Source organism: Triturus cristatus, chromosome 6 (assembly GCF_964204655.1).
Source record: "Triturus cristatus chromosome 6, aTriCri1.1, whole genome shotgun sequence".
Classification (NCBI taxonomy): Eukaryota; Metazoa; Chordata; class Amphibia; order Caudata; family Salamandridae; genus Triturus; species Triturus cristatus.
In genome coordinates, this window is record NC_140589.1 from 1,620,039,526 (window position 1) to 1,620,064,610 (window position 25,085).

General features: G+C 44.4%; 1 protein-coding gene across 2 annotated transcripts in view; it reads right to left on the minus strand.

Annotated features, from left to right (window-relative positions):
• PRKCE (protein kinase C epsilon) overlaps window positions 1-25,085 on the minus strand; it is a 1,182,017-nt gene that overhangs the window by 564,801 nt on the left and 592,131 nt on the right. For both annotated transcript variants that reach the window (XM_085612767.1, XM_085612766.1), the window contains one exon: window positions 115-274. In XM_085612767.1, the coding sequence (XP_085468893.1) occupies window positions 115-274 (160 nt within the window). The remainder of the gene's footprint in view (window positions 1-114; window positions 275-25,085) is intronic.

A 25,085-nucleotide genomic window follows, 5' to 3' on the forward strand; every position in this document is an offset into this window, starting at 1 on the left:
TATCCACATATTTTATAGTGACAAAAATGCATTTTAATACTATGGCAAAGCAGGACCTTATTGTAAAGATAGATGATATTTTACACTGTGCCAAAGCGGAAGTGTTCATATTACCATATGAAGTCTCTGCAGTGTGAACAGTAGGTTGGTTGTCTAAGGTAGGTGGCCATGAACTTGTGCCCGTTAACCTGATGGACCCGGCGACGCACTGCGCCCTGCCGCTTCCTGGGCCGCATGCGCTCCCTGAACACTCGCTCTTCATTTTCTTTGGGTGCTGGAAAAACAAAAAGACATACAAACGGATCAGTGGCAACAAGGCTTAAGCAATAGGAAGTTGTGTAAACAAAAAACGAATGTATTAGAAATGTAAAGCTCCATAAACAAAAATGTCTTAGGACCGCTAATTGTTCTACTTTCAGGGACCATTTTGATTTTGGCAAATCACTACTAAAACAGGTTGTATTAAGAGCGACCTAGGGTTGGGAAAACAGATCCACAACACATAGATGACACCAGCAAGAATAGCACAGGCTCAGGCAATGTTCTAGTGCACTGCAATACTAAGGCGCAACACAGGTCTCTTCAGAGATGGTGGAGACAAACAAAAAAGCAGACCTACTCTTCTGAGCAGCAAGGTGATAAGATCACCAATTGGCTAGGGCACAAAATATCCTAGCATCGGCCAAGAGTCAGCATCACAATCTAATTAGCCCATGTTTCTACCAGTGGCAGCTGGAAAGGGGAGAATTATCTCTTGGTCACACAACACTTTGAGCTAGTGAAGTTCAGATGTGTTAACTGTAGCCAGTGTAAGGTCAAAGGTTTTAGGTTTGGCAAATCAGGGTTCAAAAAATGTAGTATAGTTTTCAATAGGTCATAATAATAAACCTATAAAAACTAGACCATTGTTAAAATGCACAAGAATGCAAGTATGTAGCAATAATTGTCTTGAGTATTTCTTTGACAATAAAGAGATGCTAGTGCATATGGCTAATAAGATAGTAATGCAATACAGATCTCATCACAGGACGTTAATGAAGAATTCAGGCTTTAGGGTTTTTGCTTGAAAAATGTTCCTGAGCTTTAAAATCAGAACGAAAGCTCACAAATAAAAAGCTGGGATCACAGAGATGTACCCAGTAAAGGTGCACACAAAGTAAAACAATAAAAAGTAAACATTAAATTACAAACTATTCACGGGGGACTTTCACATGTTGTTCCGCTGTAAATAAAAAGGTGAAAAAGGGATATAATTTATAGTGCGTGCTTGAAAGTCTGGACGACATAAAAAACACAGAACGCACCATATTAGCCTCTTTGCTTTGTCTGCTAGCCAGTGTTCAGCCCCACTGATCAGCTGAAACCAGTAAATGTAGCTATTACCTAGGTTATCACCTCAAAATGTCAACACAGTCACAATGTCAGGCGTACGCCATCATTAGGCCATCTCAGACTTAAGCGCATCTATGAGATCTGCAAATTCTAGAAACTCTGAAATCAGGAAGTGGCATAAACAGATACCACTCCTTGAGCCATGCCCACCAAGAATTCTCAGAGTAATGGCCTTTCCTTTTTCAGTGCTTATTTGTGTGGACTTCAATCGTGTTTTCTCTGTGTTTCCCAAATGCTTACACATCTATGCCTAGCAATGATTAGTGAGCTGCTTAACCCTGAAAATGAGCAAAAACCTTGTTTTCCTGTGTTTACAACACGTTCGCTTTTTTGCAGTGATTATAAAAAACACATATTTGATTTAAAGGAGACATATTCCATGGTGTGTAGTGTCTTCCCATTTGTCAGTGTGTCCAATGGGCCTTTGGTAGATTGTGACAAGTATAGAGGTGTGCATATTACACCCTCACTCACAGACTCTCTCACATGCCCCTCACGCATCTGATTACCGCTAACACTCACTCTATTGGTACTCTTTCAGGACTATTAATAGATTAAGAAAGTATAAAAGTGTTATATTCAACAGTTTTTAATACACACGTGTGGACACATTTGGGGTTCATACACCTACTCCTTATAGAATATTATTATATTGCAGAGGAGGTCAACACTTCGAATAGGACGGTACCTTGTGGACCTGTTCACATTTTTAATTACACCAGACAAATTTGTAGCCCTTCATTCTAAAACACCTGAAACCCGATTCTTTCATCATGTCTGGCACTGCTCTTCTACATTCACTGTTGTTGTGTGGACGTACATATCCGTCAAGTGTCCACATGTCAAGTGCATTAGTTTGTCAGTCCTAATTTTTTTACCTATTTCACAATGTATACTGGGACTTCAAATGTTGTTGTTAATATTGTAACTGCGGACTCAAAATCCCAGCAATCAAGTGTAGTTTGTTAAAATGGCAGGATTAGCTGTAGGTTTAATATGTAACAATGGTACACCTTGCTGCTTTGAATTTTTGCTGATCTGCTACTTTGGTATGTGCAAGCCGTGTGTCATGCTTTCACCACTGCCCATCCAGATGGTGACAACATATATTTCACAGGTACTGGTCACTACACCTTACAATGAATGTATGTTTGCAAGTGTAGTGAAAACACCCACGGCTTTAATCAGTACTGACTTGTGAGTAATGGGGACAATATAACAAAATGTTTTTTCCCATTCTGTAGCTATAGGAACCTGTGATAGTACATATTGCTTAAGATTCTTATTTCAGAAATCAGTGACATAATTAAACATTGCACAAAGATCAAGTGTGATTTCTATACTCCCAGATTCTCTACAGTGCATCAAGTAATTCGATCAGACTTGAAAACATGACTTGCTTCTATACTCTGCACCTTTAAACTAGGCCTGGGCTAAAATTTCGTTCCGTTCGTGGAAATTCCGATAATTTGACATTTTCGCGTTCCGCGGAGAGCGCGAAAATGTCAAAATTTCCGCTTTCCGCAGCTTGGCGATAATTTTTTTCTCGCTCGCGCTGTAAAATAATACATTCTTGCGATCGCCTTACCTGAATCCCTGCGTTCGCCGACAAGTTTTCTTGATCCGGTCGCGTTCTCCATGAGATGTTGTATTGTTTTTAGCCATTTGCGCGGTCTCGCGACAGTTCGCGCCCGCAGTGACGTCATGCGTCGCGCGATCACGTCTTTCTTCTCGCGATCATGCACCGCGAGACAACTCAAAACAAGATGGCCGCGCCCGCGAGCAATCACATGGGTAAGTTGGCGACCCGCAACCATGCAGAAAATCTCGCGAACATGCGGGAAAAAAACGTCCGCATCTGCGCGATATTTCCGCTTGTTTGCGATAATTTTAAAAATGATCACGATAATTTGCGAAAGTGGATTTCGCAAATTCCGCCCACCCCTACTTTAAACCAAGAACACAAAACTGGAAGTAGCAAAAGGAAAAAGAAACAATGTTTCAGTGACATCCCTTAACAACAGAATGCAACCAGACTAATTTTAGACCAGTCTTTCTGCTGCCTTGCACAACAAAGTTCAATTGTATGGGTCGCTTCAGAAATAAATTAAATAAATACTAATTCTCTCTCACTTTACTTTCTTTGAATTGCCTCTTGGTTTGATGCCAGCATTTATTAGTGTTTACATTTTTACACTGAAGAGATTGACTTCCCTTTTGGAGAGACATAAACCTTTATTACAGATTGAAATCAAAAAGATGAAAAGCCTAATGTGCATAATGGGTGATGGTTCCAATTCAAGATGACACCCAATCGTGTGTGAATCTGAGTCCAGCACACTAGACTTTCACATCTAGTTTATATTTCCATGTTGTCAGTGATTATATAGGGGTTTCTTACTGGCACACTGTTAAAGTGTACTGGCACTGAACCTCCACCATGCTCCAAGGGCTGTGCTCCAAGGTTTGCATGGATACCATTTCTAAGAAAGATCTTAATCCAGGTCTATCAAAGCCTCAAGAAGTATTTGTCCCTCAGCCAGCCAGAAGTATAAACTCTCCAACTGTGAACCAAGGAGAGCATGAGCTGGCACTTATGAGTAGAAAGCAACACTGCTCATATGCTCTTTCATGAGCATAAATGCTAGCCACCTCAGTGTAAGGAAAAAAGAACCTGCATTTTGCCCCTCACAAAGATGGTGATTAGGTGGGTACACTAGGTCTCCAGAGCGGAGGAAATGAGGCATCTTTCCCTAGGTGTTTTAAAAAAAAAAAAAATTAAAAGAAATACGTACAGGATGCCTGTATACTTAGACTAGAGATTTTTACTGAGGGGGGGGGGCTCACCTGAAACTTGAAGTAAACATTTCATTTACAAATTAATTTTAACACAAGACTATCCTGGGCTGTCTGTTTAAGAAGACTCAACTGAGTGATAGACCAGCTAAGCCCTATGACATTAATGGCATCACTGAAAACAGTCATATTTGTGTGAAGGAAACATTAAAAAACGTTTAGTTGGAGGGAACATTTCCCGAGAATGAGCTTTACAGTGCAATTGAGATTCAGATACAACCATGCTAAACATGAACAATTTCTTCCCATGAGGCTGAGACTAAGGAAAAATGGCTGGAGAGTGAGACTTGACCGCGAGCAAAAAAATTCCATGTAAAAAGTAAATGTTCACAGGATACTGTAGTCATGTGACCATTTAAGAGATTCAACTGTGTAAAGTTCATTTAAGCTCTGTAAATACCATTACCAAACACTCCTCACCTGTGTGAGGGACAGCCAAAAACTGAGTTTGACAGAGCACACGGACACTGAGACACTTCTTTCCAAAGGTCTCTGACAGTGAGAGAATTGACTGAGACTAGACAAGAAGAGTAACATTTCATGTGAAACTGGACACTTCTCTAGTTGATTGCATAAGGAGTGAATGTGTGTGTCAGTTCACACAAAAAGAGCTTAATTGAATTCGTTTTACAGATTTTTTTTAGCACATAGTAAAACATAGTGCCACTTTCTAGAACTAAATGTGTCCAAGTCCAATAGAATTACATAGTTGCTCAATAGAAATCTAGAATCTGCAAGTTCCAAAGGTTGTTTCATTGTGGCCATGATTCTGGTTTCCCAGAAGGAGGCCCTATATGAGGCTCCCTCCTCTAACTAGGGGAAGGTTGGTCTCTGAGGCCTCTATTAGGTGGGGAAGATCTCCTGGAGGAGACTGGATTTCACATTTTATTGGAACATCATATCAAGTTTGGTTGGTTTCTGAGGTTTATGCTTAATGAGTTTGACAGGTGTGCATCTAAAGTTCAGTTTGTTCAACCTCCATGAAACTTTCCGGTGAATCTGGTATGAACAATCAGGTTCGCTCTGCGACTGGGGGCCTGGTGTGACGTATACTTTTGTAGTCTGCCATGCTTATGTAGTTTGCCATACTTACCTTTGTTGGAGCTATTCGGATGCTCTTATCTTGTTTGAGCGTTCATGCTCTTGGTGTTCTCTGTGCTCGTGCCTAGAATGTGAGGCTGACGGCACTCAACGGTTGACAGTTGCAGCTGGGTCGTGGAGGTACCTGGATGCCAGGTTGTGCTACGAGTAAACTTTGATGCCTTACCAGATGTTTCCTTTCTTCCTTTGGAACACGCATCAAAACAATTTTGGCGACGATCCTGGTCTTCGTTCAGCACAACCTGGTGCCGTTTTGACGTGCGTCTGAAGTTTTGCCTCGTTCTGACTTCATCAGTCTTCGCTGGATTCAAGCAGCCTTTTATCGTTCCCACGTTGGTCTTCTCCGTTTGTCTTCCGATTTGGAGGTACTTTTTGATCACTTCTCTGAATTTGGTCTCTGCAGCCGTTTGAAGCGCGCGCTGTCCTCAGACCTGCAGTGACGTCACTGGAACGCAGGACTTGTGCTCTGACGTTACTGCGTTTCATGCGCAACGCAAATTACGCAACGTAACGTGCCGCCATCTTGTCTCGGCGTAATTTACAAAAAGCCTCTTCTGCTATCCCAGCTTTCAGACACGTTTTCCCGTGTGTCACTTAGGCTCTACTCTGCTCATTTCAGCCGCATCCAGGAAGGACTCTGTAGCACCAGGTGAGGAGTTCTAATTTGTTCAACCTTTTCACGAGACTGGGTTTAAAACGCACATTAAACAATTCACACGGATGTGAGGGTCATTCAGTGTCAATTGGAAGGCTCTCGGTATACTGTGTTTAAACTGCCTGGTGGCCACGGAAGTATTTAGTGACATTTGAGCAGCACTTGAGCATCAGTGGTATTTGCTGTAATAGTATTTTGCTGGAACTCCTACGACATCTTGTGGCCTATCTTGGTATTAGCCACATTTCATTTCCAGTGCATCTATCTACTGTGTCTACAAGTTTTTCATCTTTTGTTTTTTTTTCAGCGTCCTCAACATTCTCCTGACGCTATTTGTGCTTTATACGGCTTTTTACATATTGCTTGAATTGTTGCATTTTAAGATGGCTTCTAATTCTTCAAATGTTTTAGTTCCACCAATGTTTCTCTCTAATCCAGGTCCTCCACCAATCATATGGGAAGACTGGATTGAAATGCTTCATAACTATATTGTAGCGCTTGATGGTATTAATTTTTCCCCTGACTGGAAAAAAGCTTTGTTATTGAGCACATTAGGTACTGAAGGTCAACGGGTGTTTAAGTATTTACCGGTGGCTATGGGACCTAATGGACAACCTATGGATGATCCATTCCAAGAGGCTATATAGAGACTTGAAACAAGATTTTCAAAAGAAATTAATTTGGTATTAGTTAGATACAAATTCTATACTCAGCCGCAACTGGAAGGAGAAAGCATTGATGACTTTGTTTCTAGGTTACGAGAACTTTCTGTCAAGTGTCGCTTTGGAACTATGACAGATGAACTGATTTGTGATTAGGTGATTGTTCAATGTTATGACAGAAAAATTCAAGAAAGGCTCTGGGCTGCTAAAGATCCTTCTTTGAAAGATGCCATTGATTTGGCTAAAGTCATCGAAGAGTCTCAAAGATGCATTAAAGAAGTGAGCAAAAAAGATAAACCATTGCAAGAAATTGGAAATGTTGAAACTAAATATGAGCATGTAGATGTAAATGCTGTAACGAGGAAAAGTGTTAAATCTGGCAATGCTAGTGGATCTTTGGTTAAACCCAAGACCAAAGAGTGTTTGCGATGTGGTAGTCAGTATCACCTAGCTGACTTTAAAAAATGTTTTGCGATTGATCAGACTTGCAGAGAGGTTGTGGGCGGAAAGGGCACTATGCTAGAATGTGCAGGCAATCTGATTCTAAATCCAAAATAAGTGTGGTACATGATGATAATGTTCATAACTCGTTTGTAAACAAAATCTTAGTGGTGGGAGAGAAACACGATGAAACTATTGTAGGCGCTACTCAAGATTCTCCTAGATTAATTAGACCTACAGCTGTGTTTCATGTTTGTGGCAAAGATATCACTTTGATGGTGGATTCTGGTTCCATGTACACAATCATTCCTGAATCCCTGTTTTGTGCCACCTGGGAAGGAGTGTCTCTTTTGGAGAAAGATATTAACCCAGTAGGCTACCAAGGCCAGTCCATAGATGTTTTGGGGTACATGTCCGGTCAGATCTATTTTAAATCACGCACCACTCATGGCAAACTTTATGTTGCCAAAGAGGGTCCCCCAACCCTGGGTTGGATGCACCAATATGACCTACACTTTGTCACCAATCCTAGAGCTACAAATCAAATTATGGTAGTGGAAGATGATATACAGGTTGAGGACATTCTTCGAGATGCCCACAAGGTGTTTGAGGATAGGCTTGGTTGTGTCACGGGGTATCAACATAAGATTATTCTTAAGCTAAATGCGTGCCCGATACAACACAAGCTCAGGAAGGTTCCTCTTTGTGTCAGGCAAGGCCTTAAGGATTTGTTGGACGCCTGGAATTATTGAGCCTGTGGAGGTATCCTCATGGATTTCTCTGGTAGTTCTGATGCTTAAGTCCGATGGTTGACTCAGTTTTTGCATTGACCTTAGATCTTTGAATCGTGATATAATTACTGACACATTTCCACTTCCCAACATCAATGAGTTGCGGCAGTCTGTCGGAGGTGGTAGATACTTCTCCAAAATTGATTTGAGGAGTGCTTACCACCAGATTAGATTGCATCCTTACTCAAAGTCTCTCACAGCTTTTATCACAACGGAAGGTATTTTTCAATTTACTTGAATGCCTTTTGGATTAGCTGCCGCTGCGAGTGTTTTTCAGAGAATGATGTCCAACATGCTTAAAGGTTTACCCGGAGTAGTTTACTTCCAAGATGATATATTGGTCTCAGGAAGATCTGTCCAGGAACATAATGTAGCACTTAGGCATGTTTTGTGGAAGCTTGAACAAGAGGGTCTTACAGTCAACAAAGATTAATGTTGTGTTCTTACTGATCAAGTTGATTATTTGGGATACTCAATTTCTAGTGGTGGTATTGCTCCCAAAAAGAATCTTTTGGATGCCATTAAGAATGCTCCTTCCCCGAGGGACAAGGACCAGCTCAGGTACTTTTTAGGCCTTGTTGAGTACTATTCCAAATTTGTGCGTGGCTTTTCAGATATTGCTGAACCTCTTGGAAGACTTCTTCGCAAAGGGTGCAAATTTGAGTGGGCCAGTGATCAGTCTGATGCTTTCTCAAAGCTTAAAATGCAGATTTGTAATGCAGGAATCCTTGCGTCTTTTAATGCCTCTTGCAAATCGTTTCTTATGGTTGATGCAAGTCTAACTGGTATTGGTGTGGTCTTGTTCCAGTTTCAGAGAGGTGTTGAGAGAACTATCGCATTTGCCTTGAGAACTCTCACCCAGTCCGAGAGGAACTATTCCGTAATAGAGCGTGAAGCTCTTGCGGCAGCTTGGGGCGTAGAATATTTCAGAGTATATTTATGGGGTTCAAGATTTGTGTTAAGGACTGATCACAAACCCTTAATGAAAATTTTGTCTGCAGGGGGTGCGGGTAAGGGATCAGCACGCCCAGCTAGGTTTGCCGCAAGATTACAGGAATATCTATACGATATTGAGTTTATTCACGGTTGGAGAAACTTACAAGCTGATTGTTTACCACGCATGTCACTTGATTGGGAAACTGTAGACAAGGAAATTGTCAACAAGCTGGAAAGTGAAGAGGCTGTTGCTTTTGTTTTTGATGTGTGTGAATGCAGTTTAGGATCTTTTTCGAAGGCACAGTGGACCGAAGCCATGACTGAAGATTCAGTCCTGCATGATGTTTTAAACCTTATTAAGAAAGGTTCACCCCATGAAAGTATGGTCTCAGCTCCACTTAGGTCCTATTGGAAGTTGCTAGATGAACTTTCCCCGAGTGGTAAGGATGTAATTATGAGAAGTGAGAGATTTGTTCCTCCGTGCACCATTAGGTTACACATCTTTAAACTTGCCCATGAGGGTCATCTGGGCCAAGGTATGACCATCAGGCGCATAAAACAAGAATTTTGGTGGCCTGCCATGGATGATCAAATCAGAGAATGAGTGATTAATTGTACTCTCTGTAAAGAGAGCGAGAAGAGATTAAAAGTTGGTCCACAAAGTTGAATGGTTCACATTGTGGATCCTGGTGAACCATGGCATACCATTTGCCTTGATTTTATTGGGCCTCTTTCGGAATTATCCTTGGATATGCGATTTGCTGTGGTAGTTGTGGACGTGCACTCTCGATGGTTACATCTTGAGTTTTTGAAGGATGTTACAACGAAGTCCACAATTACTGTGTTGGAGACTTTGTTTTTACGTGAAGGTATTCCTCAAGTTCTCCTTACAGATAATGAGACTCAACTCACCTCCGGTGAAATGCGTTGTTTTTTGGAAAGGTCTGGTGTGAAACATTCATGCACTTCCCTTTACAATCCGATGGGCAATGGTATTGTGGAAAGGGCGAATCGACTCAAAGGTACTTTGCAACTTGCTTTAGCCAACGGTTTGTCTCCCTGTCGTCTTGTTCAAGACATGATATGGGCTTATTGCACCACTCCGCACAGTGTTACCTTGAAGTCCCCATTTTTGATCATGAGAGGGCAGATTCCTGGCTCTCGCCTTGTCCCATCTTGGCTTAAGGGTTGGGTGTCTTCTGGAGGTTGGTGACTGGGCCAAGTTGAAATCTGGAAGGATTAAAGGGGGGCTGACCAAGTTTAAAGGACCTTGTTGTGTTGTCAGTGTAGGAAGAAATTTTGTTGTCATTGAAGGAGGAGAGCGTTGGAATTTGCGCAGAGTGGCTTTATATCAGAAAGGTGGTTCTGTTGACAAAACTGGCAGTTTTAATGGAAGCTGTTCTGGTGTGATGTTTTTGCCTGACAAGGATGATTCATGTTCTAAACGTACTGAAGATATTTCACATTCAAATGAGCTGTGTTCCTCTCCTCAGGGATCCAGGGGGGAGGATCAGGGTGAGTTGTCCAACTCTCCTGTTGTTGAGCTGGGTGTTAGAAACCGCAGACCACCTGGATATCTTCAGGATTATGTTAGATCATGAATGTTTAGTTTTGTGCATCTTATTTCTTTGCTCTCTCCCTTTCTTTGTCAATTTGTTGTTCTCTTTTCTTTTCTTTTCTTTTCTTCTCTTCTTTTCTCTTTCTGGTACTTAATTATTATTAAAGGGAGAGGATGTGTTGTGACGTATACTTATGTAGTTTGCCATACTTATGTAGTTTGCCATACTTACCTTTGCTGGAGCTATTCGGATGCTCTTATCTTGTTTGAGCGTTCAAGCTCTTGGTGTTCTCTGTGCTCGTGCCGTGAATGTGAGGCTGACGGCACTCAACGGTTGACAGTTGCAGCTGGGTCGTGGAGGTAGCTGGATGCCAGGTTGTGCTACGAGTAAACTTTGATGCCTTACCAGATGTTTCCTGTCTTCCTTTGGAACACGCATCACAACAGGGTCCTATTACACTTCCAGTTTGTGCCATGGCGCACCTTTAAATAGGTGTGTTGTGCGCAAACAGGGAAAGTGCGCGTTATTACAGTGAATGTGCTGGCCCTAGGGCAGCCACAAACTCATGCTGCCCCTGGGGCACTGCATTCACATGAAATTAGGAGCAGCTGCTTCAAAGCCGCTCCTTGTTTCACTGCGAGGCGTCAACCCATCTGCACTTTAAAGAGGGATTAGAGATCCTTTTGCAGGCATGTGCAGTGAGTGACTGCACCCGCCTGCAAGGCGGTGTCTGGGGAGTTCAAAGGACCCCCTGACCTCCCGCCAGAGGGCTGCCATCAGGGGTTGCACTGACAGTGTATCACCTTTTTGAGGTGCACTTTCAGTGTGCCTCCTAACTCCTCCTTTGCCTTTGCGCCTGCATCCATAATATGGTGTAGGCACAGAGTTAAATAGATTCCCTCACTTGCATGGTGCAACGCCCTCTTGAGATATCAGTGTGACAGAACTATCTGTATAACAGAAGTGGCTGCACAAGCATCTGCGACCCCTTCTGTAATACCAAAGTTACCCAGGGGCACACAAAGCTGGTGCATACGCCCATTGCACTGCCGGGGCACTCTCTGTAATATGGCCATGGGTTTATAGAGCAAAGCTAGATTTTGTAAGTATTTTGTTCCAAATCCCGCAAGTGTTTTAAAGATTGTGCAGAGTAGTTTGAATTTGATCATGTAGGGCATTGTGAGTCAGGCGATTGTTTTTACAACTAAAGGTGTCACCAGATCTCTTCAGGCTGTTCCAAGGTCTAGCTGCATGGTATTGAATCCTCAGGAGCCTCAGGACATCCTTTAATTGAGCTCCTATGTAGACTATGTTGGCATAGGACCAGATCTAAGGCCTAAGGTGGAGAAGAGGGGTGATCCTCTGAGCATCGTAAGTTGGTGATTGGTGATTTTGACAACTGCTGAAATCTGATATGTAACCAAGAGTACTTAGTCAAGTCAGATCCCAATGATTCTCATTGATTGAGCTGGATATGAAGCAGGCACTTATTACTTTGGTCAACTGGAAGTTAGCCTGCTTGTCATGTTATTGCAGATTATCAGAGTCCCAGTTTCTGTTCGATTAAAATTAAAGTAATTTTCCTTCATCCAATTACAAATGTGTTTCGGGCACTTTGGTTTGAGGGATCGCCTAACGCGAAATGAATTTGAATATCATCTGCATGCCTTTAGAACTGAAGTTGGTAGACAGATTATTTGCACCAGGGGTCTCATATAGATGTTAAACAGTAGCGAAAAAAAGGGAAATTCTTGGAGTCTCCATTGTCAATGGGTTTCCAAGTCAAGGTGAATGAACACATATTGATTTGTTGGCTATGGTCTATTAAGAAGGAGCTGCACTACTGAAGTGCTGTTCTGTTTATACTGACCGATTTATCCAGTGGGTTAAGTAGGATCTTGTGATCTACTATCTTGTGGACAGGTGGTCTGCAATTACAGCTTCTGTGCCCAAGCAGTTTTGAAGCCTGATTGTTTATCATGTCAAATCCTAGTACTTGCCTATTAAGGGGAGGTTCTGTAGTTCAATAGTTCTATTGGGTCAGCAATTTGTTTCTACAGTATTAGGGTTATTGTGGCTTACTTTATTTCAGTGTGTAATATGCCATGTGGAGGGAGGCATTTTTGATTAAACTGATCTAATGGCCAAGAGTAACCGTATTTTTTTTTAATAGTAGCTCCTGAACCCAGTTTCACTGGGAATTTGAGACTTATTTTTCTCATGGTTTTGAGTACTTATTCCATACTCTTGGTTGAGAAGAGAAGATTCATTAAAAACTTTCTAATTCATTTAGGGATAATGAGAAAGGTTCGTTAATAACTTTCTATTGTATTTATGGATAATGAGAAAGGTTCCACTGGGTGTCAAACTGAAACTTCAAGACTTTATTCCCAAAGAAGGTTAGTACGTCTTAATAACGTTGGTTGGATTCAGTAGGGGGTTTCTTCAATACTTCTGGATCAGATGTTTACTTGAATATTTTAAACAGTTCATTTATTTGATTTGAGGCGCTAATGATTCTGTTTGTGTACTACATCGTCTTCATTTTCAAGACAGTCTTGTGACAGTTAGCGACCTTCAACAGTGACAGCGAAGCAAGAAAATCTTTTTTTATTCCAAAAATAGAATCTTATGGTCCAGATAGCAGAGTAGTGAATATAGATCTAATCCAAGTAGGTGAGTAACTCATAGGGAGTGCGATTGGCTGGCCACAGGCATACCTGTGTCCTTTATGTACAAATGTGCCCACAGTGTGGGAACTTAGGGCATTGTGTGCATTTTACTGCAGATACAAAGCAGCCACATGTAGCAGAATAGATCATGAAGTGGTGAGGCATAGCATATACCAGCGAACAGATGTCTTCCGCAGGAGCTCCATCCACTCTACAACAGCCTTTTTTACACATTAATGGTGAGTGCGTATTGGCAGAAGTTATACGGATACAAAAAGACAATCACAGGGGAGATAGAAGGCTGAACATGTGGTTCAGCGCTGCCTATGTTCACTGAATGTATTCCATTACATGTAGTGTTTCTGAAGTGCTGCCATGTGTGTACACTGCACCACAGCTACTCTCAATAAACAACAGTTTGTATCAGCAACACCACAAATTGATGCAACACTTCTTGCTGCAGGACAGAGGATCAGGGTCCTTCTTAACAACAGAGAAGAAACTGTCTCAACTTGCTTGATGCATGGACAGTCTAAACCTGCATTATACATCGTAAGTGTCTTCATCCAGGATAAGGACAAGTTGATGATGTCACTGGCATTGTGTGCGAGAATACTGTGCAGCCTGGGAAGACAGAAGAGTGACTTGGACCTGTGTTGGCAACGTGGCTTTGATCTGAGGTGGCACCGCTAGCATACTTGGGATGAGCAAAACATGTAAGAATGAAGAATAGCATTCATGAAATAGCAATAAACAGGCTACTTTACTTACATTTCACACATAAAGTTCTGTGATATCACCACAGCCAGTTCTGATGACAGCCTTAAACCATGTGTGTAGTATAGAAGCAACAACAGTGACAAGCCAACACTGTTTTCAATGTACTAGACCAGTATGACTGATCAGAAATCCTTAGGTACTCATAATCTTTCCTGTGATGCACTTGAGAATTCTGTTAAGTCATTAATGAACAATGTCAAGATGTAGATGTTTTGAGTAAAAATGTGATAGTGGTAACACATGATTAGATAGAGCTGATCACATTTATAGCTTTATATTTCCTTGTTGTTTATGGTCTTGCAAACGTCAAGACTGTAAGAAAGAAAGGAAAGTGGAAAAAGACAAAAAGGAAATGGAGTATTGATTGCAAATGCAAGTAGAGGTGTGGTGAAGTAGGTCAATCTAATAATTAATATGTTAATACATTTGGAGCCGTCACAGCTCTACTGCTCATCCATACATTTAATACATATTTTGAAGAGGCAATAAAGGTTTTATGAAGTAGGCTGGGAAATAAACATAAATTAAACAGAGTACACACATTTAACATATTTCATGTTAGGATCATCAGTAAGTTGACATAAAATGAATAACAGAATACAGATGCTGGCAAGACCCACACTCTGTCCACAGAATAGAGCGACCCATGACCCTTCCTGGTAGGTCGCTCCCCCTCCGCACAGCACCGCCTTTGTGTCTGCCCCAGCTGCCGCTGCTGAGGAAGTTCGAGGTAGGCTTGTTCTCACTGTATTGCCTGTACTGCTTTTCCATCACTGTTGTGCCCGTAACTGCTGTTCTCTCTCCTCCCCGCTGCCTGTACTTGCTCTGTGCCCGTTTTTTTCCCGTCTGTTCCCCTCGCTGTCCCCGTGTCTCTCTGCCCGTTTTCCCTCTGCTCCCCTCGCTGCCCCATATCTCTTTGCCCGTTTTGCTTTCTGTTCCCCCGTTGCCCCGGTAACCCTGTGCCCGTTGTGCCCATTTTGCCGTCTGTTCCATTCGCTGCCCCCGTATTTCTGTAACCTTCTTTGCCTTCTGTAACACTTGTTGCCCCCTAAACTTTGTGCCTTTTTCTTCTGTGCACTCGTCGTCCCACTCCGCTCCCGCCGCTGCGTCTCTTGCGGCCCTGGCCCCCTGACTGCCCATTCACTGCCCCCACCTCCCAGCTGCTCCTCCCTCCCACCTCCCCATATATGCCGGCCGCTGCGCAGTGAGGAGAGCGATCCTTGACCCTTCCTGGTAGGTCGCTCCCCCTCCGCACAGCACCGCCTTTGTGTCTGCCCCAGCTGCCGCTGCCGCTGCTGAGGAAGTTCGAGGTAGGCTTGTTCTCACTGTATTGCCTGTACTGCTTTTCCATCACTGTTGTGCCCGTAACTGCTGTTCTCTGTCCTCCCCCGCTGCCTGTACTTGCTCTGTGCCCGTTTTTCCCCCTCTGTTCCCCTCGCTGTCCCCGTGTCTCTCTGCCCGTTTTCCCTCTGCTCCCCTCGCTGCCCCCATATCTCTTTGCCCGTTTTGCTTTCTGTTCCCCCGTTGCCCCGGTAACCCTGTGCCCGTTGTGCCCGTTTTGCCGTCTGTTCCATTCACTGCCCCCGTATTTCTGTAACCTTCTTTGCCTTCTGTAACACTTGTTGCCCCCTAAATTTTGTGCCTTTTGCCTTCTGTGCACTCGTCGTCCCGCTCCGCTCCCGCCGCTGCATCCCTTGCGGCCCTGGCCCCCTGACTGCCCATTCACTGCCCCCACCTCCCAGCTGCTCCTCCCTCCCACCTCCCCATATAAGCCGGCCGCTGCGCAGTGAGGAGAGCGACCCTTGACCCTTCCTGGTAGGTCGCTCCCCCTCCGCACAGAACTGCCTGTGTGTCTGCCCCAGCTGCCGCTGCTGAGGAAGTTTGAGGTAAGCTTGTTCTCACTGTATTTCCTGTACTGCTTTTCCGTCACTGTTGTGCCCGTAACTGCTGTTCTCTGTCCTCCCCCGCTGCCTGTACTTGCTCTATGCCCGTTTTTTCCCCTCTGTTCCGCTCGCTGTCCCCGTGTCTCTCGGCCCGGTTTTCCCTCTGCTCCCCTCGCTGCCCCCGTGTCTCTCTGCCCGTTTTGCTTTCTGTTCCCCCGTTGCCCCGGTAACCCTGTGCCCGTTGTGCCCGTTTTCCCTTCTGTTCCATTCGCTGCCCCCGTATTTCTGTAACCTCCCACCTCCCAGCTGCTCCTCCCTCCCACCTCCCCATCTGCGCCCGTCTGCGCCTGGACCGCGCCCGGACCGAGCCCAGCGCCAGAACCCCTGGTCGCCGCACCCGCCACAAGGAACGCCGCCACTACGACGCCAGCACTCTGCATGCTCTAAACTCCGGACAGACCCACACCTGCTTCAAGGCTGCCCCGAAACGCACACACGGCCCCTTCACCTGCCGGAACTGCAGCTACACCAGCCTCAGAGCCGACGAACCACCTGCCAAAAAAGACCTCAACCACCTCCGATGAATCCTTCTGAACACCCGCTCCGCACGCAAACACAGCGTCGAGCTCTGGGACCTGCTCGACACAACATTCCCGGACGTCGCCTTCCTGACAGAGACGTGGATAAACGACTCCTCCGCTCCCGACATTGCCATAGCCATCCCAGACGGCTACAAGATCACCCGCAGAGACCGCACCAACGGAGTCGGAGGAGGGATCGCCATCGTCCACAAGAACAGCATCAGGGTCTCGACTAGCACCGACGACACTCTCAGCACTGCCGAACACATGCATTTCCAGATCCACACAGACCCTAACTCCACCCTCAGAGGCACCTTCGCCTACCGGCCCCCGGACCCCGCCCCCAGTTCAGCGACTCCATCGCCGACTTCATCAGCATGCACGCCCTGACCTCCACCGACTACATCCTCCTCAAAGACCTTAACTTTCACCTTGAGAACAACAACGACAGCAACACCACAACCCTGATCGATAACCTCGCCAACCTCGGACTGAGGCAACTTGTCACTACGCCCACCCACTCCGCCGGCAACACGCTCGACCCAGTGTTCTCCTCAAGCCCGCACGTCTCCTTCAACCACACCACCGAACTCCTCTGGACCGACCACCGCTGCATCCACTTCACCTTCCAGAAACCCACCGCACCCAACAGATCCCCCGCTGCTGCTGGAGCAAAATCACCGAAGATCAATTTCATACAAACCTCGCTCTCAGCCCACACACTGTACCCTCCAACACCCACGATGCTGCCCACAGCCTCAGACGCTGGATTGAGGACTGCACCAACACCCTTGCCCCGCTGAAGAAACCCCCCTACAGCGATACCAGCAAGAGGGCCAGCTGGTTCACCCCAGAACTCCTAGCCTCCAAGCACGTTTCCCGGAATCTAGAGAAGAAACGGCACAGTGAACAGAACCTGAACAGCCACGCAGCACACAAGGACACCATTCGCAACCACCACCACCTCATCAAGGCTGCCAAGAGGACTTCCTTCAAAGACCGCCTCGACAACAATGCACACTTCAGCAAGGAGCTCTTCAACATCGTGAAGGAACTCTCCAACCCCAGCTCCAACACCAACGACATCCTGCCGTCGCAAGTCCTGTGCGACAACCTCGCCACTTTCTTCCAGCGCAAGATAACAGACATCCACGACACCTTCAACACCCAGACAGCCCCAACATACAGCAACACAACAGACTCTCCTCACATCATCGACCACGACCCCCTGCTAACCTGGGCCAGCGTGAGCATCGATGACACCGTCAAAACCATGAGCACAATCCACTCCAGCTCTCCGTCAGACCTATTCCCGCACCACGTCTTCAACAAAGCAAGCAGCTCCATCGCACTCCACCTGCGCAACGTCATCAACCTCTCCCTCGAGACCGCAACCTTCCCAGAGAGCCGGAAAGACGCCGAGATCAACGCCCTACTCAAAAAACCCAAGGCAGACCCAAGAGACCTCAAGAACTTCTGGCCCATCTCTCTGCTCCCGTTCCTGGCCAAGGTCATCGAGAGGATCGTCAACAGACAGCTAACCCGATACCTCGAAGAAAACAGAATCCTGAACCCTTCCCAGTCAGGGTTCCGCAGCAACCAGAGCACCGAGACTGCCCTCATCGCCGCCACCAACGACATCAGGACCCTACTGGACAACGGTGAGACCGCAGCACTCATCCTCCTAGACCTCTCCACCGCCTTCGACACCACCTGCCACCACACACTACACGCACACCTCCACGCCGCAGGGATCCGAGACAAGGCTCTGGAATGGACCACATCCTTCCTCTCAGGCAGAACCCAGAGCATCCGCCTCCCCCCATTCCGATCCGAAGCCTCTGAGATCATCTGTGGCATACCCCAGGGATCCTCCCTCAGCCCGACACTGTTCAACATCTACATGACCCCTCTTGCACACGTCGCCAGACAGCACGACCTCAACATAATCTCCTACGCCAACGACACTCAACTGATCCTCTCCCTCAACAAGGACCCCATCACCACCAAAGCCAACCTCCATGAAGGAATGAAGGCCGTCGCCGACTGGATGAAGATCAGCCGCCTGAAGCTGAACTCGAACAAGACGGAGGTCCTCATCCTCGGCTCCAACCCTTCAGCCTGGGACGACTCCTGGTGGCCGACGGCACTTGGGACAGCCCCGACACCCACAGACCACACATGCAACTTGGGAATCACCCTATACTCAATGCTCTCAATGACCAAGCAAGTCAATGCCGTCGCCGTCTCCTCCTCCTGCCTCAACACCCTCTGCATGCTCCGCAAGATCTACAAATGGATCCCAACAGATACAAGAAAGACAGTCACCCAGGCCCTCGTCAGCAGCAGACTCGACTACGGAAACGCCCTCTACGCGGGAGCTGCGACCAAGCTCATCAAACGACTACAACGCATCCAAAACGCCTCGGCACGACTGATCCTGGATGTACCACGCCACAGCCACATCACCCCCCACCTGAGAAACCTGCACTGGCTCCCCGTCAACAAGAGGATAGCCTTCAAGCTCCTCATCCACGCGCACAAGGCACTACACAAGAACGACCCGGCCTACCTCAACAGACGTCTCTCCTTCTACATCCCCAACCGCCAGCTACGCTCCGCCGACCTCTCACTAGCCACCATCCCGTGCATCCAAAGAACTACCACCGGCAGGAGATCCTTCTCCCACCTCGCCCCCAAAACATGGAACACCCTCCCACGGAGCCTACGACAGACCCAAGACCTGCTGACCTTCAGGAGAACATTCAAGACCTGGCTGTTCGATCAGTAGCAGCCCCCCCCCCCCCCCCAGCGCCTTTAGACCCTCACGGGTATGTAGTGTGCTTTACAAATGACTGATTGATTTGATTGATTGAGATATGGCACCAGAAAACCACTTCAAAATAGGTTAAGAAGGTACCCAGGGTGTGCAAAATTAAATATACTGTCAGATCTTGTTTGTCCAAGACAGGGTTTATTGAGGATGTTAATTCAGCAAGGCAATGAGGAAGTCGGTGTGGGAAGGACTTTGGATAATACACAGAGTCTCAAATCCAGCATCAGCAGATTACATCATGCAGAGATCCAAAATATCCCTGGTAACCGATGTATCATTTTTGGCACATTTTATTGCATAACTTATCAATTCAGAAATTATTAAACAGAAGTTGATGTGTGAAACACATCTCACGCATCCAGGATTTTAATTTGCAAAACACCTGAAAGCTAATATTACAAAAATATGAGTTGTTGCTGAAGACTAGCTAAAGTTTGCACTTTCTTCCATTTGTCACAAGTTTCTGCTTATCCCCGGGTACATTTTAACATTGCTGCGGGCTACGAATTCTAATTAAGAGTATGCATTCAAGTGAAAATCATAGAAAACCAACTGCTCAGTCAGGCTTCTTAGTGGCCCACCAAACACACAGAGGCCATGGTATCATAATAACAGACATCTTTCCTTGATTTTGATTTCTAATATCACTTACTAATTAGTTTGTTGCAGTACTAAGATAAAAAAAAATGGAATAATAAAAAATTAAAATAATGATTGTCCAGTACTAAGTTAGAACTAAACTTGAAGGACAGTAATGTAAAATATTCATCTTACGCCGTTCTCACCTTGCCCACAGTACCACTGACAACAGTTTGTATGTTTTCAGTAAAAGTGAGTGGGGAAACCCAAGAGCTAAAATTAGAAAAAGGCCCAGCTAATAAAATTAGAAATTGGGTCGAGATTGTCTCTGCTGCATTTAAGGTACATGTAATGTGTACCATAAGTGGAGAGGCAAAGTTTCATTCAATTTACTAAAAGAGGTCAAATTAATGAAAATCGTTCCACTTCATCTTTACTTTGTACAATCTTTATTTAAACAATTCTTATTGTTTTCTATGATCAAAGCAGTATGAATTAAACATACTCTCACAAATCAATGACAAAACAGCACCAATATGATTTACAACTGTAAAAGAGTGAAGTCATTCATTTTGTACACGACAATCTTCCAACATCCTCTCAGGAGCCAGTAGGGTCACTCTATGTGAAGGTAACATGTATATCATCAGATAGCTAGGTGTATCTGCTGTACTGAGTAGCCATCTGGGTGTTTACTCGGTTTGTTGGTCTGTCAAAATTCCAGACAGTATCCAGTCATCAGAAAGTAGAATTCAGATGTTGTTTACCATGGAGCACCGCAACTCCCAGGATGAATCCTGTCTGAGTCCCAGAAGAGTTTTGAGTAAGATTCCCCTAAGTGCTAGTGCGATCCATAGATTCCAGCGCACCTGCCACCACTCTTAGTGTTGTACACAACAGTGCTCCAAATGTGGAAATTTCCCATCCAGCCACCCACCAAGGGGACAAAGTCGATTTTTATGCCAAGATAGTTCTGCACTCCTTCTTTAAGAACCAGTACCAATCCTCTTCATACCAAATGCAGTGAAGCTGGTCCCATACAGATCGAATCAGTACCAATATTGAGGCAAAGTTGCCCAAATTGTCATTTCAATTAATTCTTCAACAAGAACACGATGGAGCTAATCTCAGTCCGTTTATAATTTTTTAAGTGTGCGAAGCAAGTTTGGCACTGGTTCTTAAAGAATACGCCCCAGCACTGAAACATTTGACTAGGATAGGCCTGGTAGTCAGATGATTACATCCTGAAGGGATCGAAACGTTGACAAACCCTCCCTCTTGCAATTTAACTTCAAGGTATTCCACATTGACATATGCAAACCCTATTATGAATTTTATCAATCTATGCATACAACCACTGGGAAGTTTACAGTGTTTTTTATCTATGTTATTTGTATATATAATCAATGTGGGAGCACTGTGTTGTCTGCCCTATGATCAAGTATTTTGTTGATTGTTACACTTGATTGGAGTCAAAACATAACAAGATGCAAACTATATTAGTCTTGTGTTTTGTCTTCTTTGAAATTAATTTTGGTTTGATGAATAAGTCTGAGTAAATCTTGGTTCCTTCTAAGACACATAAGAAGGTACCATTTTGGAATGCCTCACAGTGTTTTGCAGTAACAGGCAACAATGTCTCAACAGGTAGTATTTCAAAAAGATAATTACTAGAATATAAAATGAATTACAAAAGGAAGCCAAGAAAAGAAGAAAAAACACCAAGGTTGAATATCATGTTCTGTACTAGGAATTATGAAGAAAACATTAATTTCAGACAGCAGGATTACATTCCATTATACGCAAGTGTAATACATGGTGCATGTATCATGGGCAAAACTTCATGTATGAAGGGTACTAACAGGCAGGAGACTGCTCTGCTGGCGAGCTGCCGATTCACTTGCATGTCAGCAGAGCTCTCCTCTGACTCCTCACCCTGGATTTGATACAATTTCATATTGAATATGTAGCCCGTGGGAAGGTTTCATCCCCCATTCCCCTATACACCGGAATTTATTAAACCAGTTTCATCCTTATACCTACGGCCCCTCCACGCATGGGTGCAGCCCTTACGCACCCAGGTGCCATCATAGTTCTGGGCCCCTGTGATTGACTTTTTCTCAAGAGAACATTGGCACCCCAATAATTTGACGCCATTACAGTGCCCCCAAGACTACATATCAGCTATTGCCATAGCTAATACGTGTAATCCCGACCTGATGATGATCTGAAACCACACAGGTCAAAACCTCATTGACAAAACACAGCAGAACTACGGCTTCCCTGGCCCTTAACATGTTTCCAACCAATCCTTGAATATAGTGTTCATGTTACGTACCAATTTTAAACTACCATTTTGCTGATTTCTTCACTATATCACGTGTCTCACTTTGCGCCATTCACACTGCCATGAGCACTTTGTGTGCACCTATGTTTAGGATTACACTTGCATATAATGAAAGGTAAAGCTGCTGTCTGAAATTAATGTTTTCTTCATTATTCCTAATATAGACCGCAATATTCAACGTTGGTGTTTTTCCTTCTTTTCTTGCTTCCTTATGTAATTAATTTTACATTCTAGTAACTGTCTTTTTTTAAATATTACCTGTTGAGACATTGTTGCCTGTTACCACATTTACCCGGGTCTCAACTGGGTCTACGGGACCTCTTCTGTCATATTTTTTGTTGTTTGTCTCAGTGTTTTGGAGACATCCCCGTGGACAAACTGTACATCAGTGTATTTACTAACTCCCATGTATTTGAAAAAGAGAGGAGCCACGACCAGGGGGTGGAGGACATTATGCTGCCTTCAAGATCAGGTGTCTGCCAAAGAGGAAAGAGACATGACTTTCACCATCCAATCCAGAGTGCAGCATGAAACCTGTCAGGCTCCTCCTTACCGGTCAGCCACAGGGTCTCAGCAGCACATTGTCTGCATATATAGAGATTAGGTGTTGGCAGCTAAGTTGAGGCAAAGATTAAAAACTCTAGCATTTCCCGTTAGTACATTGAAACAGTTGCCCTAAAAAGCACTTCATAATCTAAAGACAGCCACAGCAAGGAACAGAATGTGTGTGGCAGGAGACTATCCGACGTACCATCTGGCCAGTGCTTTGTAAATCACCATGATGTAAATGATTCAGTAAGTTGCTTTCCAAGGTCGCACATGTATCACGGCATAATTCAGAAATGATGGAATACTGCTGAGAAGAACCACATGCACCCCGGCATGCTGCATGCAAACATCCTATTTGAAATAATCCCCCAGGGGCTAGATGAAGGTTTGATTTGGTCTCAGGTCTTAAGGATAACTGAGATAAATGTTGTGGGTAAGCCAAAAGACGAAGAAGCTCACAGCTAGTGAGAGTGTGAATGGTTTGGGTCACTGTGATGCTTAATTATTTGAGAATCAAGGAATATTATTCAGGTGCAAGCATCTAAAAGCACAACACATACAGTGTGGCAAAACCTCCAAAGATGTCGGCCACGTTCTGGATCAAGCTGCTACTGCTGGTTATGTAAAGAGTTGCATTGTACAAACCTCTAGTAATACTGAGGCTTTTGCATAATTTCCATCGCATAAAAGTGTACCTGAGAGCAAAACTATTCAGAAATCTACAGAAAATGTTTGAATAGACTTTGCTGTAAAGTGGTGTGAACAATACACACTTTAACAGCCATATGATATGGGCAGTTTAAGTCACCAATTATATAAACATTTTACTGGAAGGCTCAGTTATAGGGTGAGACACCCCTCGAAAAGCTCTACTGTGTAACACCCTGCCTCAATGCACTATGACAGAGCTGTGGCTAGGAGAATTGACAAAAATACTAAGTACGCCCAAATATTTAAATCTGAGTAGACATCGCATGAGGAAAATTTCTTGAGAAATTACTAAAGGGATGCCCCAATACCAGAGAGCTGATTTTAAGTGTATCAAGTTCATTTTGCAATACATGCCTACACCCTTCAGACACAAGACTTTTCTTATAAAATCTAACCCTCTCACAAGGTAGTGAGTGTCTTGGTGTGTTGCACCAAGGGTTTGGTACTGTAATAGCCCACAGGAAATTACAATTAAAATTGCCCTAGGTGGACTACAAGTAGGTTTTAATCTTGTCTTCCTGTGGCAACATCTAAAATAAAAGGATGAGTTACGATGCTTAGTGTTTGCTTTGTCTAAATGTTTTGTATCACTTTTAGCCTAATCAGGTGTGTGGCATTTCCTCAGGACTGGAGGTCTCGTTGTAAGATAGACTACGTAACTGTTTGGGTGTCACAGTGAGTGTAAAACAGATATGTGCTATGAAGTAAACATAGCACATGTGTCCCTATCTGGATCTTAATTTTGAGGGACCAGGTGTGTGAATGGTACTACCCTCTCCCGGGACTGCTGTTTATCCTAGAACGAAAGATAACAAGCATTGGTAATGCAAACGGTTTCGTCTGTGTAATGAATAAAGAGTGTTTTTTCATCAATCATTGTCCGGGAGAAGGAAAGAGCTCCCTGAGGGATAACATGGGAGTGAAGAGGATGTGGCACAGCAGCCAGAGCTGCTGATTCCAAATAGAGAGCTGGGGATCCCGGTTCAAGTCTTAGCAGCGCCATGTAACATCCTGTGATTCTATGCAAATGACTTAGTCTTTTGTGGTGATAAATTGTTATATAAATATGCTGCAAGAGTAAAAGGCAAAACATTATGAAAATATTGTTCCACCAAAGTGGATGTTAACAGTATTTTAGCAGCGGGAAACTGATAAGAGAAGCAGATGAGGAACAAGCATTGGTAAATGCAGGAAAATATGTGTAGTGGTTCCACCCCTTGTCATTGTATTTGCATGAAATGCTCATGTCATTGCTGTTTGTGAGGTGAGCATTCCACATCAGAATTTGGAGTTCTCGTGTTTGAATACCTATTCAGTTGCTGTTTGATGCCTCTTCTATGGCCGGCTGCTGCGCAGTGCCTGTCGTCAATAAAGTTACTGTGAAACTCCTCCTCGAGTGGCGTCCGTAATCACTACATTTTTTATGGCGACGATCATCGACAGGTGACTGCAGAACCCACAAACAACATTGGGAGCACTGTTCCTGCTGTGCCGAGCTCCCGGAGGCCCATGGAAACATCGTCAGGTTAAGGAAGAAAAACAACTCTAAATCCAGGCTATCAGAAAAAGACTTGAGGTATTGCAAGCAATACGAGTGTGATTGGCAGCAGCGGCGCAGGAGAAGATTGAAAGGGATAAGCTACGCAGTGCCACATCATCAGGAAACCATTTGGTGGCCAGGCACATACTCGTAATGTCACGCACACACGCACGAAGTGTTATGCTATGTGGCACCATTTTGAGTGAGGTAGTTC